This window comes from Ochotona princeps, chromosome 10 (assembly GCF_030435755.1).
Source record: "Ochotona princeps isolate mOchPri1 chromosome 10, mOchPri1.hap1, whole genome shotgun sequence".
Taxonomy (NCBI): Eukaryota; Metazoa; Chordata; class Mammalia; order Lagomorpha; family Ochotonidae; genus Ochotona; species Ochotona princeps.
Window position 1 is genome coordinate 17,061,858 of NC_080841.1, and position 15,090 is coordinate 17,076,947.

The following is a 15,090-nucleotide window of genomic DNA, read 5'->3' on the forward strand; positions in this document are numbered from 1 at the left end:
CCTTTCAAATAAATAAATACAAATTTTAATATATATATATATGAAGAAGGCCGAACAAAGTGAGGTTGAGGGGTGAGGGACCAAACTGAGAATCCAATAAGGGCAACTTGAAACCCTTCAGGGCATGAGAAAATGCCCCTAGGGAAAGTTCCAGGGACCTGCTGATGAGAAGGGGGTCTCTATTCTGCCTTCATCCACAGGGCAGACATTAGAGCTTAAAAGCAGGTGGGGGGGTGTGCTGTGAGAACAGAAATGGGAGGAGTGGGGGCCACCTACCTCCTGAAATAGCCAGAGGGTATTCTGGCCTCTGTCTCATAAGTGGGTGTTGCAAACCAGGAATCCTATAAAACTTTTTTTTTTTTTTAATTGGAAAGGCAGATTTACAGAGAGCAGGAGATACAGAGAGAAACATCTTCGGTCACCTGGTTCATCCCCAAGTGGCCGCAATGGCCATAACTGAGCCAATCTGAAGCCAGGAGACAGGAGCTTCTTCCAGGCCTCCCACATGGGAGCAGGGTCCCAAGGTGTTGGGCCGTCCTTAACTGCTTTCCCGGGCTATAAGCAGGGAGCTGGATGGGAAGTGGAGCTGCTAGGACACAAACTGGCACCCAAATGGGGTCCTAGTACCTGCAAGGTGAGGATTTAGCCTCTAGGGCCGTCAGATCGGGCCCCCATGAGACTTTTATAAAGCATTAGGAACCTTTCCTTTCCCTTCATTTGTTTTCATAAGTGCATGTGTGTGTGTGTGTGTGTGTGTGTGTGGTGTCGCTTCTTTGTGTTCCATTCAATTCATTGAGCAAATGTTGAAGGAGGCAGATACTGTTCAACAAGCAAGGTCAAGTCCTTGCCCTCAGGGGGTTTGCTTTCTAACAGATGGTGCAACTTCTTAGAGGATGGAAAGCACACCCAGCGTCCCTGGGCCTGACGTAGGGAGGAGAAGAGAAGGAGGGAGTCCCTTGGGTGAGGCCACCAAATGAACTGGCTTGCCCAGGACTGTCCTGGGTTTTCAAGGGGAGAGGGATCTTCCATCCATTGGTTCATACGCCAAATGGTCTCACTGGCCAGGGCTGGACCAGGCCAAAATTAGGAGGAACCTAGATTTCCATTCAGATCTCCTACATGGATATTAGGAACCCAAGTACTTGAGCCATCTTTTGCTGCCTTTCCATAAACATTACCTGGGATCTGGGTAGGAAGCAGAGCAGCCAGGACTTGAACTGGTATTCTCATATGGGTTGGCAGTGATGAAGGAGGTGGTTTAGGCAGCTGGGCCACCATGCCAGCCCTGATCTAGTTTTACTATTGGAGATCCTGAGAATAATCACAGGTTTGTGCAGGCTGGAACAACTGGTCACCTTTCTTGGGTCCTAAGAGCTTGGGAAATATGGCCAGTTTATCTTTGAGACACAAGATGTCCTAATTTCCTTTAAAAATCAGAAGGGAAAAAAATGAACCTTTATGTTAAAAAAAAAACGTTTTTAATGTAAAGATAGTAATGTACTTGTTTTTATACTTATGCAATCAGAAAATGTAATTCTTTGCATGAGAGAGAGGGGAGTGATTGTGTGTGTGTGTGTGTGTGTGTGTGTGTGTGTGTGTGTGTGTTAGCAAGAGTGAAAGCAAGAAAGAGAAAGGTCCTGACTGGCCCTGGCTGGAAGGCCTATCTGGCAAGAAGATTTCCATAATGGATCTGTCCCCACTGACCAACTTTGCTTTGTCCTATCAGAAGGACAACTACTAAATTAAAGGGGAGAGAGCAGGTGTTCGTTGCTATACCAGAGATGCTGCTTGGGATGAGCGTGGAGTGCCTGGGTTCAAGCCCAGCTCTGCTCGCACTTCCAGTTTCCTGCTAATGCACTCCAGGGAGGCAGCAGGTGGCTGCCCACGTGGGAGACCTGGTTTGTGTTTCTGACTCCTGGCTTCAGCCTTGCCTGGCTCTGACTGTTACAGACATTTGGGAAAGGAACCAGTGCATGGGAGATGTGACTGTCCCTCTGTCTTTGCAATTAAAGTCAGACTACTGACACACTGGATGATTCTGTTGATGTTGTACCCACTAGCTAATGTTTCTTGAGTGCTAATTGTGCACTGAAGGTTGAACTGAACACTGTCAGATACAATGTGTCATCTCCACAACAAATGCGCAAACTATGTCTCACACCCAGTGGGAGTTACCTGTTCTAGTCCACACAAGGTCAAGGCCACCACCAGCAAAGGCCAGTCCATGGCCCAGGGAGGGGAGCAGTGTAGTCTAGTGGGAGGAGCCAGGGGTGCTACTGAGATGCTCAGGGCATCTGAAAGTGACCATAAGCCCTCAAGTCAGTCCCTCGCCGTTGGCAGTTTTCTCTGTGATGGGAGGCAAGGCAGGCCTTGAACTCAAGCCCCTGAAGCACCAGGGCCACAGCCTGTCCAGGCCCCCCACATGCAACTGCTGCTCCCCCAGTAGACCAAGTGGCCATCTCGGGAAGTGGAGGACTCTGTGCCCAGGCTCCTGAACATGCTAGTGCCACGTGGAGTCCCTGTGTAATGACCTTCATTGTGCAAAGCCAGCTTGGCTGCCAAGAAAGCTCTCAAGACCTTGATCCCAACTGGGCTCAGCGTGTCCCGGTATGAGCTGAAGCAGGCGCACCTGTTTCTATCCTTCCTCTTTAGATAACCCAGGGGCTTCCGGGGACAGGGACCACCCAACATCTGCTTCATCCTCCAAGGTGCCTCTCATGGTCCTTAACCGTTTGGGAACTAAGTCAGTTGCTGCCAACTGTTTGGCAGTTTTGTCCTTGGGGATTTGAGTCTCTCAGCCCAGGTCTCCCACCAGCACACACCCCCACATCCTTTCCACCTCTCGCTCCTCTGCTATAGCTGCCTTTGCTGTGGTGTGGATGACTTACAGGAGAGCACCGTGTGGGAGACTGCGAACCTTTTATTTGGGGCCATAGGACAGGGCCACAGAGGGCCCTTTGCTGCGGTGAGCAGGACCAGGGAGGCCATCTCAGACTGCACACTCCTCCAGGAGTTGGGTGTGTGTGTGTGTGGGGTGTCTATTTCTCACCTCAGAACAGAGCATCACAAAGGGACCACCCTGGAGGTGGCGGGGACACTGAGCAGAGAGTTTCCAGCCTGGACAGATAGGTGTCTGACCCCATCTTTAGAGATTCTGTTTAGGACAACCACCTCCCTCTGCCACCAACAGAAATGGCAGGTGGCTGGGGTCCGGCCAGCAGGTTCCGGTGGTTATTCTCCTGCAGCATTCACCTCAGCTGCCTTCCCTGACCTAGGCATCCCTTCCCAACCCTCCTCTCCCCTCCTCGCCCCTCCCCTTTCTTCCCCTCCCTGCCTCACCCTGCTGCACCCCGCCCCCAGAGTGAATAAGTTGCTGCTGGTGGATTTGCTAAGTGCTGAGAAAGAGGAAATGTGGCAAAGGTTCACGGTGAATAACTTCCGGGCACTTTGTGTTTTGTTCTCCGGAGTTGGGAGAGCTAAAAGGTGTGCAATCTGAGCTTGACTGACCTGGAGTTTTGCTGACTACAGAGAAAGCAGCTGCGAGCATTTAGCAAAAAGAAGCTGAGAGAGGGGAGAGGTGCGCTCGGTGCTCCTGGAGGCTGAGGATTGCTGTGGCTCCTTAGCCATGCCCAGCTGTCCCCTGAGAGGCCCCCAGCCCCAGCCTGTTTTCCAAATCAGAAGAGGAAGCAGTGCTATCTTTTGTGTCGGGTTGGAGCCCATAACAGTGTCCTCCGGTCTCACCTCATGACAGAGGAGACTGAGGCCCCAACACAGGAAGTGACTTGCTGGAAGTCACAGATCATCAGATGGTCTTGCGTTTACTCTCACCAGCAAGCGTCAAAGAGCCAAGCCATAGGGACGCCCAAAGTTTCCTGCACACCACACCTTCCGGCATTGCCTCTGGGGCCAGGCGGGGGTGGGGTATTTCCAGCTCTGGGCTGTCCAGCATCCATGGCCAATGGGAGGCTCTGGGTGGGGAATCACAGTGGCTGCTCCTCCCACTCACACCAGATCAACAGGTATTTATCTCATACCTGCTGGGAGGTCAGCCCAGCATTCAGGTCAGATCTGGAGATGGTACCACAAATGGCCCCCGCCCATCAGCTCTGCCCTCCAGGGAGCCTCTGGGTGGCGGGGGGGTGGTTATGATGGCATTGCTATGTGTATAACAATCATCAGGAAATGGAAGCATAGAATTGGATGCAAAGTATAACCATCTGGGTTGTGAGAACTCCCCCCTAGGTCCTTTGGCATGGATCTAAATGCACATGCAGCTGCAGAGGTCTGTGGCACGTGATGACTACAGGCTTGGCTGTGATGGGAATTGCAGGCTTTGACAGGGGTATATGCTGCCATTTGGGAGTCACTCCCAGGGTCCATGGGTGAGCCCAGCCACCCACCTGCATCCCTGCGCCAGCCAGCTTGGCTGCCCCCACGAGCACAGCACCAGTGAATGACAGAGCCTTTGCATGTGAAAAGTGCCCGGTGACAGTGGACTCACCAAGGTCCATCAGCTGGTGGTATGGGGTACGCTTGAAACAAGGACCCTGCCAAGTGTTATTCAGAAGACAGAAAAGTGAGGGCAAGGCATGCCTGCCTCTGCTGGAGCAGAGGATGCGGAAGTTGCTGAGGACTGCAGAAATTCCATGGGGGCTCTATACTGAGAAGACAGAACGAGGGGAGGTGAGATGTGTGTGCCCCGCAGGAGAAAGCACACAAACTCCAGTGCAGAGGCGAGCTCTGTCCAGGGGCCAGAGTCCCTAAATAAAGCTTTATTGGAACACAGCTGTGCTCATGCCACGACTGTCGTGGCATAGTTGCGCAGCCACAGTAGCAGAGTGTGGAGAAGGGAGTCAAGGGCTTCTGTGGGTACAGGGGCCGATGGCAAGTAAGTGTACAAGGAGCGGGAGTCCCTATGGCTTGGCTTGGGCAGGTAGGGCTGATGGGGAGGATGGCAGCAGCACATGCCTTTGGCACATTGGTACCCATGACCTCATGTCATTCTACTTTTGTGTCAGCCCTGTGAGTCAATAAAGTTAAAAAAAAATCATCCCCAATTCACAGATGAAGGTTCTGAGGTTTAAGGAGGTCATCTGACCTTCCCCAAGGTCACATGCTATAGAGGTCCTGCAGGTGTCTCCTGGGGCCAAGTCATGCCATGTAGGTGCTTCTTGCTCAGAACTCAGTCTAGATTGAAACCCAAGGGTCACCACATTGCAATTTCCGGGAGAAACTAAGACTGCTTTTTCCCTTTACCAAAGGCATGAGGGGATGATTGGTGATTCCTGGGCAAGTGTTTGTGATTTGTTGCTCGTTCAGTGCTACTGTGCACACGGAAGGGGGAGAAGCAGGGAGTGGTCGCCCACGAGCCTCAATCTGGTTGAAGAAAAAAATCTAGATGGATGGCTTACTTGGAGGTTACTGTAAGTAGAAGTAAACTTCAGACTGTGTGGTGTTAGCTGCAGAGGTAGTTCAGCTTGAGCTGGCTTGTGCCTCAGTTCCTTGCCTGGAAAGTGAGCCTGCTAATAGTGATTTGCCTCACACTTGCTTTGAGGATGAAATGAGTGAACGCATTCTGAGTAGTTATGGCACATAACGAGCTGTAAGCAGGACTCCTCAACACCATCTTCCTTATCACCATCACCATCATCACTATCACCACCACCATTATCATCATCCTCACCTTCAGGGTTGTAGCAGTCACGCAGGCCTTGACAGATGGTGGGACTTAGAGCTGATATGGTAAAACAAAACAAAACAAAACAAAAAAACAGTGGGCAAAAAAGAGAGGAAACTGGAAAATTCAAAAGGAAAGAGGGGGGAATTTTCAGCAACAAACAAGCTTTCTACAACTGAATCAGGAAGAAAGTCTGGCTGTGATTAGTAGCTGTGGAATGGGGAGTGGGACGCAGTGTCCCTGGCCACTCTTCACCCTGAGGACCCTGCTGCTTCTGCAGGACACCTGGGGACAGCAGAAGTCATAAGACTTGCTCAGAGATAACTTGTCAGAGCATCAGGTCCTTGGTCTGTGGCCACAGCTAAGTCCTTACACCTGTCCCTGATGAGCCAATGTTTTGCTGTTATCCAAAAATCTGCTGGGAGGCAGGCATTGGGCTTGGAGCAGGCGACCTTGCTGAAGGCATGTTGATGGATGCCTGAGAATATTAGAGGGGGTGTGTCTGCTTGTACCCCTCACCCCAGGTCCATCAGTCACCCCAGTAACCGCTAGAGCTAGGAGAAGGCAAAGCCTTTACTGTGGCTTAGGACAGGAGACAAACCTCTTTTTCACCCAGGGCCCTGGACATGCCTAGTGCAAGAGGAACGGCCTGACCATCTGCCACCAGTGCCCAGGGAGTAGATGGATTACATATCAGATGCTCTGAAATGTGTGAGCACCCCAGGGGTCACCCCCACAGGCCCAGGTCTGTGTGAACTCCCAGGAGAGCTCCCCATTTTGTCCCTATCCAGGGTCACTCTAAGGGACAAAATGCTGTCTTGCCTTGACTTTGAGGACTTGGGAGCCCAACAGGTGAATAGACATTGGGGTTTTGCCTCACCCTTTGAAGACGACTGTGTTGTTGATCTTATTCTCACCCTGGACACAAACCTCTGGGGCAGTTTCTATCTGTTGGTGTCCAAGTGCTGATCTGCAGCTGGTGGGAACCTCAGGGTCTGGAGTCACCTGAATTGGAGTGGCTACAACCCAGGCATCTCTGAGGATGAGGCCCAGGGCAGCTGTGTGGCCAAGTGAATGAGCCACTAGGCTAGGGGCAGGCGTGCAGTGTGGCTGGTAAGCTGCTGCAGAAGGTTCTTGCATCCCATATCAGGGCCTGGGTTGGAGTCCAGGCTCTGCTTCTGTCTCCAACTTCCAGTTAACACACACCCTGGTAGGCAGCAGGTAATGGAACAAGTGTCCAGGGAGCCCTGGATTGAGTCCTAGGCTCCTAGCTTTGACCTGGCCCAGCCCTGGCTGTTGCAAACATTTGGGGAGTCAAGCAAGAGATGGAAGATCTCCATCTCCCTGACTTTCAAATGCCATGAAAATAAATAAATAAATAAATATGACTTTGAAAACTTTAAGAAGAGCCACCGGCCTGGATTCTGCACACTCTCAGGTGGGAAAAGGCTTAGAAAGCCATTGGTCACAGCTGCGAGTCCACCAGCTGGCCTACTCCAGGGTGACTCATCTAGCCCCTAGGTCAGACCTTGTCTGTCAGAGTCAGTGTAAGCATCAGCCATGCCAAATCTGAGTGCTGGCATTCTGCAGGCGTGAAATCCACCTGTTGGCCACACACTGGTCCCTGGCTCCCAGTTCCCAGCCAGAGGGCTCGCTCTCCCCACCCAAAGGGCCAGAGCTCGGACAGTGAGGGCAGCTGCCATCTGTTGCGTCAGTCCCGGAAGGCGGCCATGCCCACAGCCATTTGCATCACTTCCCCAGGTCTGGTGGGAACAGGAGAGAAGGGGAACAGGAAGAAGGGGAGACCTTGGGCTAAGGCTGCTCTGATTCTTGCTGTGCAAGACCAGGCCTGGGATTCTAGCTTAGTGTGTAGGAAATGGACTCTGTCCTAGTTGAGGGGAGACCTTCAGGCAGTGGCAGAGTCTAGTTTCCAGCAGTTAGTCACCCAACTCTTCTACTGGACTGAATACGAGACAGCCTCCAGTCTGCACAAGATGGCTCATCCGATAGGGAGGGGCACGGACCCACCTTGCTGATTGGCAGCTGCTCCAGGGGAGGCAGGGCTGGTCCCACGGAGGTGAGCTTAGCTGCTGGAGACTGGAGCTAGGGCTCCATGCCCAGGGTTCATGGAGGAATGGACCAGCCGTGACTGAGACAGGCTGGGGGCTTAGCCCCACATGCTTCCCTCTGAGGGCTCTTAAACTGACTTAAGGACCATTCCTAAGCCCCGAGTGCACACCCAGGAAGGGCTGAGCTTGCATCCTGGCAACAAGTCCCTCGTTGCCATCTTCTCGGGACAGGGTGGCCTCCGGAACCTACCCAGTGATCAGATGTGTCTGAACGTCTCACAAGCCAACAGCTATAAAGCTATGCATCTACCCAGTGATTATTTTGGGAGGAGTGGGTGGCTTTGTTCAACTGTAGAGGACATCCCAGGCACCTGCAGGGTAGGCTGGGAAGGATGGGGTCCTTATCCGTCTATAGCCACTGCCCGACAGTGGCCCCACAGCATGGCTTGACCTTGCTGGGCCTCCGTGGTGTAATGTGGGTAGTAGGGGTGACACTGGTAGTTTGCAAAAGGAGGATGTAAAAGTGGCTAGCTCAGCAGCTGGTGCACATGGCCTGTGAGGGACGGAGGGCAGGTGGTGGCTGGCCCCTGCCCTGAGGGTCAGGAGGCTGGGAGGCTGCAGCCACTCACAGACCTGCCCACACCTGCTTCTTGTGGCCACTGTGGAGCTTGACATTTTATCACTGTGTGGGATCAGACCTTGATGGGAGAGAATGATGTCACACATGCAGTGTTCCATGTCCCCAAGCCTGCTGGAGGAAGCCAGGGCAGCTGGCGCAGCGCTGCATTCAGCTGAGTGATGCGGTGATGTCACAGCGGCTGTCGGAACCCCAAGCAAACCCAGACACTCATGGGATGGGGCCAAGCAGAGACAGAGCCCTCCCTGGCCCCCTGGGGACTGGCAAGGGAGAACCCCACTTTACCCGGAGATCCCACGTGAGTTCTGACCAGCATAAGCCCATATTCCCAGATGCACCAAGATGGCATGAAATGGGGCATGGGTGATGATGACCTTGGGGAGAGAATCGGCTGAAGGAGGGGGTCACTCAGACCCCAGTGGTCATCACTTGGTGATTCCATCACCACAGCTGGGCTCCTCTACTGTGGTTCCTTTCCCTGCAGGAGGGAAGGCATTAGGACCCTGAGAGGAATTATGTGCTGCCCCACCTGCTGGGCTTGGGATCCTTCCTGTGAAGTGGAGTGATAACTCCTGTAGAGTCTGGTCTCTGAGCATTAATGGAGAGGCATGTCCCATCCATGGTGCACCCCTTCCCCCTTCATAACCCTCCATCAGCACAGCCCATTGCACAACCGGGACCCCCCCTGGGTCCCACGATAATTTCACAGCCACATGTGGACAGTGTGGTCAGTGATGTGGGGGCTGGGCAGGTGTCCATGTGCCTTTGTTCTCTGGGTCTGGGAGAATCTTTCTCACTCCTGTCAGCTGGGGCTGGCAGCAGGTGAGCACGCTGCCCCTGTGGCTGGTGGGCCAGGTTCCCAGGCATGTCCATGTATGCCCCATTAATATCCCTGCCCTCCAGGTTCCTAGTCAGTGCCTGGGCACGTTTGCACGGGTCTGGCCACCAGTCTGAGGGCTAGGACTGTTTCCATTTCACACGTAAGAAGATTGAAGCTAAGGAAAGTTAGGTTACCCCTTCCCCTCACACCCCCATCCATCCCCCAGTGGCACAGTTGGCATTTGACCCCTCGCTGTCCCTTCTTGCCCCAGTGGTCACCTAGGTGTACGCACTCACCTATACTTACTGGCCTTTTCCAGAATGTGTGCAAAGCTCCAGCAGCGGCTGAGCCTCAGCACCCGCCCACACTGCAGGAGATTAAGCAGAAGATTGACAGCTACAACACGCGGGAGAAGAACTGCCTGGGCATGAAACTGGTAAGCTGCCACGGGCAGCTCCCTCCGGAGGCTTGGGGCGTGAACAGGGGAATCTAGGGGTAAGAGGCAGATCCCACCCCAAAGCTTCCCATGAGCTTCCGGGAGTAGCACAGACTGCAGTGCCCCAGGCCAAGAGATCTGCCCTGGTTCCCAGTGGGATGGGGAGAAGGGTTAACACTTCCCCCTGCTGGCGACCTGCGGTAAAGGCTCTGCAAAATCACCCAGGTCCAAGCGACAAATACACCTGAAAGTTGGGTAGTAGAGAGGAGGGGGTGAAGGGAGACAGGAGGAGCAGGCAGGCAGGGTCTCCAAGGGCCCTGCCTCTCAGAACAGGGCCTCAGAATAGGCCATCGGATCTGCTGGGTGGGAGGTTTGGAGCAGTCAGAGCGAGCCCTGGGGGATTGGGGGTGCAGGGGTGGCAATCCCCAGGTCTACTCTGGTCACCCTTGAGCCATGGGGGGGACAGGAATCTCCATCTGTCCTGTTCCCCCAGGACAGGAGGAAAGCAGCAGAGTCTGGCCAAAGGAGTGTGGGAGAGCTGATGTAGAGTCCAGGACTGGGGTCCATAGGGGCAGGTGGAGAGCACTGCCGGAACTGATCCCCTGTGTCGTTCCCCCTCCCTTGCTGGCAGAGTGAAGATGGCACCTACACAGGCTTCATCAAGGTGCACTTGAAGCTCCGGCGGCCAGTGACGGTGCCCGCGGGGATTCGGCCGCAGTCCATCTATGACGCCATCAAGGAGGTGAACCTGGCTGCCACCACGGACAAGCGGACATCCTTCTACCTCCCGCTCGATGCCATCAAGCAGCTGCACATCAGCAGCACCACCACGGTCAGTGAGGTCATCCAGGGGCTGCTCAAGAAGTTCATGGTTGTGGACAACCCCCAGAAGTTTGCCCTATTTAAGCGGATCCACAAGGATGGACAAGGTACAGGAGGGAGGGAAGGAAGGAAGGAGGGCTGTCCACCAGGGAGGGTCTCTGTCCACACCAACCACTAAGGTCCCTTCTGACCCTGGCTGGGGGTGGGGGGAGTGACAGCGCCTGTTCCCCTGGGGTTCATGTGACCTTAGGGCCTGTGATGGAGCCACTCATGGACTCTGGGCGGTGGTGGGTGATGAAAGCAGAGAGCTAGGCAGGGGCTCCAGCCTGCCACCCTCCTCCCCAGGGTCCCTAACTATGTGCTTGACTTCAGGGAAGCCACACCCAGGCTGCCCATTTCCTGTCATCCTGGTGGGAGGGCACCACCCACCACTCCTAGTCCTTTGGGAGATGATGGGAAGGGAAACCGCCTTACACTCAGGGTAGACACCCAAGATTAAAGGGCTTCACGCTGGTTATTCTGGTCAACGCTGTGTGTCGGCTGCCAGTTGTATGTAAGCGCCCCAACTGCACCTTCCCAGTCCTGCCCACACCCCACTCACCCCGGGCTATCTCTACTGAGCTCAGTGCCTGCCCCCCATGCACCCCCATCCTGTCTTGGTTTGCAGTGCTGTTCCAGAAGCTGTCCATCGCTGACTGCCCCCTCCACCTGCGCCTGCTTGCTGGGCCTGACACCGACGTCCTCAGCTTTGTGCTTAAGGAGAATGAAACTGGGGAAGTGGAGGTAGGTGTGGGCCCCTTGCACAGACCCAGCCCACTGGGCCCTGGGCGGGTGTGGGAGCTGCTCTCCTCCACCCCCCACCCGGCCTGGTGGGGCCACGTGGCAATGGCACCCGGCCAGTGGCTAGTGCGAGGGTTGAGCTGGGGTGAGCACTGGGCTGTAGCTTTGGGGTTGAAGCCAGCATGGTCAGCACCGGGTGCAGCAAGTCAGGGCCTGTGCCGGGCAAAGTAGAAAAACTCCCTGTGTAGGTTTTGCCCCAGGACAGCCTGGAGCCCAGCAAGCTTCACCTCTGAGCCTGTCTTTCTCTTGTGGTGCCTCAGTCCTGCCCTTCATCCCACAGGCACAACTACCCACATCCAGTTTCATGGCATCAGGTCAGGTCGATGCTTGGGAGGTTGAGCCCTGGGTGAGCTGGAAAGGATCCTGGGGTTTGTGCCCCAAGCTTGAAGCAGTCTTGGGAGTCACCATGGAGATCTGGGACATCCAGGCAGGTGGGGCTCGGTCCCTGCTCCCTCCTCCCAGCAGGCAGCTCTGCCTCTGTGTGATCTGTGATCCAAGTCTGCAGACACGTGGTTTCAGTGCCTGACCAGAGCTGGCCCATGGGGCTCCCGAGCTTGGGGCTGCAGACCCTGGTTCCACTTCTCCTTCTCGGGCTGTGGCCACCTTCCCTCCAAGGTGGAGGTTAGGCCAGGTAAGCCTCCATGATCCTGACTGCTCACCAGCTTTGGGGGGACTCAGTTGCTGACTATGGCAGGACTGTGCCCTGCGGTTAGCTGAAGACAGGTCTTCTGGGCAGGCCTGAATTCCCCAGGCTCTCCCAAGCCGTCTCCCAGGACTGTGTTCTGCCAGCCTTGTGCATGTGCTAAGTCCGTGAACAATGAGGAAATGAAGAGGGATGCAGGATGCCCTGAGACCATGCAGCTGGGACAAGATGGAGTCAGGCTCAAGCCTAAGTGTCCCAAGCCCACATCCACCTGCATGCTGGAGACCTGGGGTGCTCTCAGCATCATTGTCAAAGCTCTCAGCTGCTACAGAGAAAACTTAATGTTGACTCTCCAAATCCAAACACAGTTCATGGACAGCTAACACTTGGCCACAAGATGCCAGGACTTGCAGTGTTATTGCTATAACAGATATATATATATAACAGTGAAACTCCATTCGTTGTCCTGTTGCCCGGTAGCCAAGTGTGTGTGCACCACTGGCGTACACCGGGTGTAGGAGGAAGCAGCCTCTAATCTGTCTCTCCTGTCTCTCCCTGCCTCACAGTGGGATGCCTTCTCCATCCCTGAGCTCCAGAACTTCCTCACGATCCTGGAAAAGGAAGAGCAGGACAAAATCCAGCAGGTGCACAAGAAGTATGACAAGTTTAGACAGCAGCTGGAGGAGGCCTTAAGGAAATCCCAGGGCAAGCCTGGGTAGCCGGTCCTACAGCCTCGTCTGCCTGTGCTCTCAGATTTATTTTTAGTATTAATTATTATTTTGCAATGGACACTGGTTCTCAGGATGCCTCCGGCAAACACACGCGTGCCTGGCCAGCAGTGGCAGATGTGGCAGGAGGCCTGTCCCATGGACGAATGTCTGCATGGAGATAAACCCCTGCCCGTGGCCCCCACAGGCTCTGCCAGGGGTCACTTCTCTGAAACCAACAATACCATCCTCTCCCAACCTGCAAGCCTTCCACAAGCCCAACAGTTGCCTCTCTCGTCATCAAACCAGAACCTGGCACACCAGCTGGCAAAGGAAAGGAAAAGGTGTTCGTTTTTTTCTCTCTCTCTCTGGTTTTGACTCTTCAGCTGCCCTACATCTCATCCACAGCACCTTTATTTATGAGGCAGACAAAGCGTGTGCCTTGGCACCTTGCATTAAGCACCCCAGAAAGGAAGAGCATGCCCCAGCCTGCCCACCCAAGGGAAGGTCTGCAAGGTCCCACGCTCTGGTACCAGGGAGAGCTGGGAGCTCCAAAACTGATTGGCTCAGAGATTTCCAAAGATGTGGCAGCCTGCCCTGGCCCCGTGGGACCTCAATGCTCAAGAAACTGTGCACATGGGAGCCCAAAGGCATGCATCTGTGAGCGTGTGGCCATCACATCTCTGTCTAAGCGTGATTTCCAGTTATCAGTTCAAACACTGCCAGAGCTGTCGTATGCTCCCACCCATGGGAAACCAGCGATCGACTACGGTCTCCTCCATGGCGGGAAGTCAGGCTGCAAGAGGAAGACTAGGAGTTGCAGGGGACTACGGGCAAGCTGTCTTCCCCAGCTAACAGAAGGCCCGGGCTGTCTCGGTTACCTCCAGGGCCTCCAGCACTGCCTCTCTCCTTCCTTGGAACTCTGGGATCTGCAGGTGCCAGGCAGATCTGCAGCTGACATCAGAGGGAGTTGTGCAGCCTGGCTGACATGCAGTCGCCTGTGCTGTGTCACGTGGGCTGGCTTCCAGCAATGTGCTCTATGAACCTGCAGGCCTGATCTCCCCACCGACCTCAGTGCCTTTCTGGTTTTGGAGACAGCAAAAGGGGCGCTTGCTTCAAGACCCACTGCTGGCATGCTCACTAGGATGGGTGGGTCCCTCAGCGCCTTCCCATCTAGGTTTCTGAGCTGTCACTCCCAAGAAGCACTGCCATCAGATGAATGACAAGAGAGGATTGGAGTCACGGCTCTGTACATCGGTTCTGGCTCCGTGGGTTGGTTCAGACCATCCCAGCCGCCCACACTGCAGACACTCTGGTGTGGAGGGAGGAGGATTTGCATTTTGAGAACAAGGTGGGTTTTCCAGTCTGGCCTCTGAGGCCATTTCTTTGCTGTGTCCTCTGCTTCCCCCAGTCCCTGAGCCCCCTGCGGAGCCCATGCTGCCCAGCACCAGGAGGAATGCTGACTCATCATTGCCCACTCTGTGGTCTTCAGAGCTGGCAGCCCTGCAGAAGTTTGTAAACCACGAGACCTCAGTGACCTGCCCTCCCCTGCTCAGGCCTTATTGCCCCTTTTTCTCAGAACTCCCTCTCTTCTACTGTCTTCAAAGAGGGGATAGGAAAGAGAGCCCCTCCCCTTATCCCGCACGTCCCGAAGGTTCCTAGACGGCATGCCCCTGCTGCAACCGCTGTAAATGCTGCTGAGACACCCCCTCCCCGGGGGCGGCGATTTTATTTTTTAGAAGGAAAAAAAAAAGTCATGTACATATATACATAAAGGCATATAACTATATATAAAGAGATAAAGATATCTATGATGTAAGGAAATGCTGGGGAAATGTGAAGTTCCCTCTGAAGTCCAGTTAGCCCCAGGCCCGTGCTGAGGGCGAGCCAACCCTCGCAGAGCGGCCGGCTCCAGCTGCTGTAGTGCCTTCCCCGTTGCATTGCTCCGTATGTTTGTTTTCAGGATATTTTCTTTTTCAATGTCTTTCTTATATGGGTTTTAAAAAAAAAAGGTAATAAAGCTTGTTGCGAAATGATTCCTATTGGAAATGTCTTCCTTGATCTTCTTCCATCTCAGGGGAGTTGGGGATAAGGATGGGAAGTGAGAGGGTCACTCGTGTCATGGTCATGTGAGACTTTGTTCTGCCGCCAAGTGGAGGAATGAAGGCAGCTGCTCCAGGAACTCTCCAAGGACCTGGGCTGCAGGTGCTGCCAGGGGGAGAGCCGGCCTGGAGAGGGGAGGGATGTGGATTACAGATGGCAGCTGTTAGAAAGGAGGAGGCCGGGGGCCTGCTGGAGTAGGAAGTGATCTTTGTGTTTCTGGAACTCTTTACAAATGGGAGCTACAATTGTGCTTCAAAGCTGAAGATCATTTCACCCGGAAGAAGAGGGTTAGACTGGATGACTCAGGCCTGGAGGTCCCTGCACAAGGTCACTCTC

At 54.2% G+C, this 15,090-nt stretch overlaps 1 protein-coding gene across 2 annotated transcripts in view; it reads left to right on the forward strand.

Moving 5' to 3' along the window:
• RASSF5 (Ras association domain family member 5) overlaps positions 1-13,934 on the forward strand; it is a 60,279-nt gene extending 46,345 nt beyond the window's left edge. For both annotated transcript variants that reach the window (XM_058669106.1, XM_004578698.2), the window contains 4 exons: positions 9,523-9,639; positions 10,271-10,568; positions 11,129-11,244; positions 12,511-13,934. In XM_058669106.1, the coding sequence (XP_058525089.1) occupies positions 9,523-9,639; positions 10,271-10,568; positions 11,129-11,244; positions 12,511-12,663 (684 nt within the window). In that variant the 3' untranslated portion in view covers positions 12,664-13,934. The remainder of the gene's footprint in view (positions 1-9,522; positions 9,640-10,270; positions 10,569-11,128; positions 11,245-12,510) is intronic.
• The last annotated feature ends 1,156 nt before the right edge of the window (positions 13,935-15,090 follow it).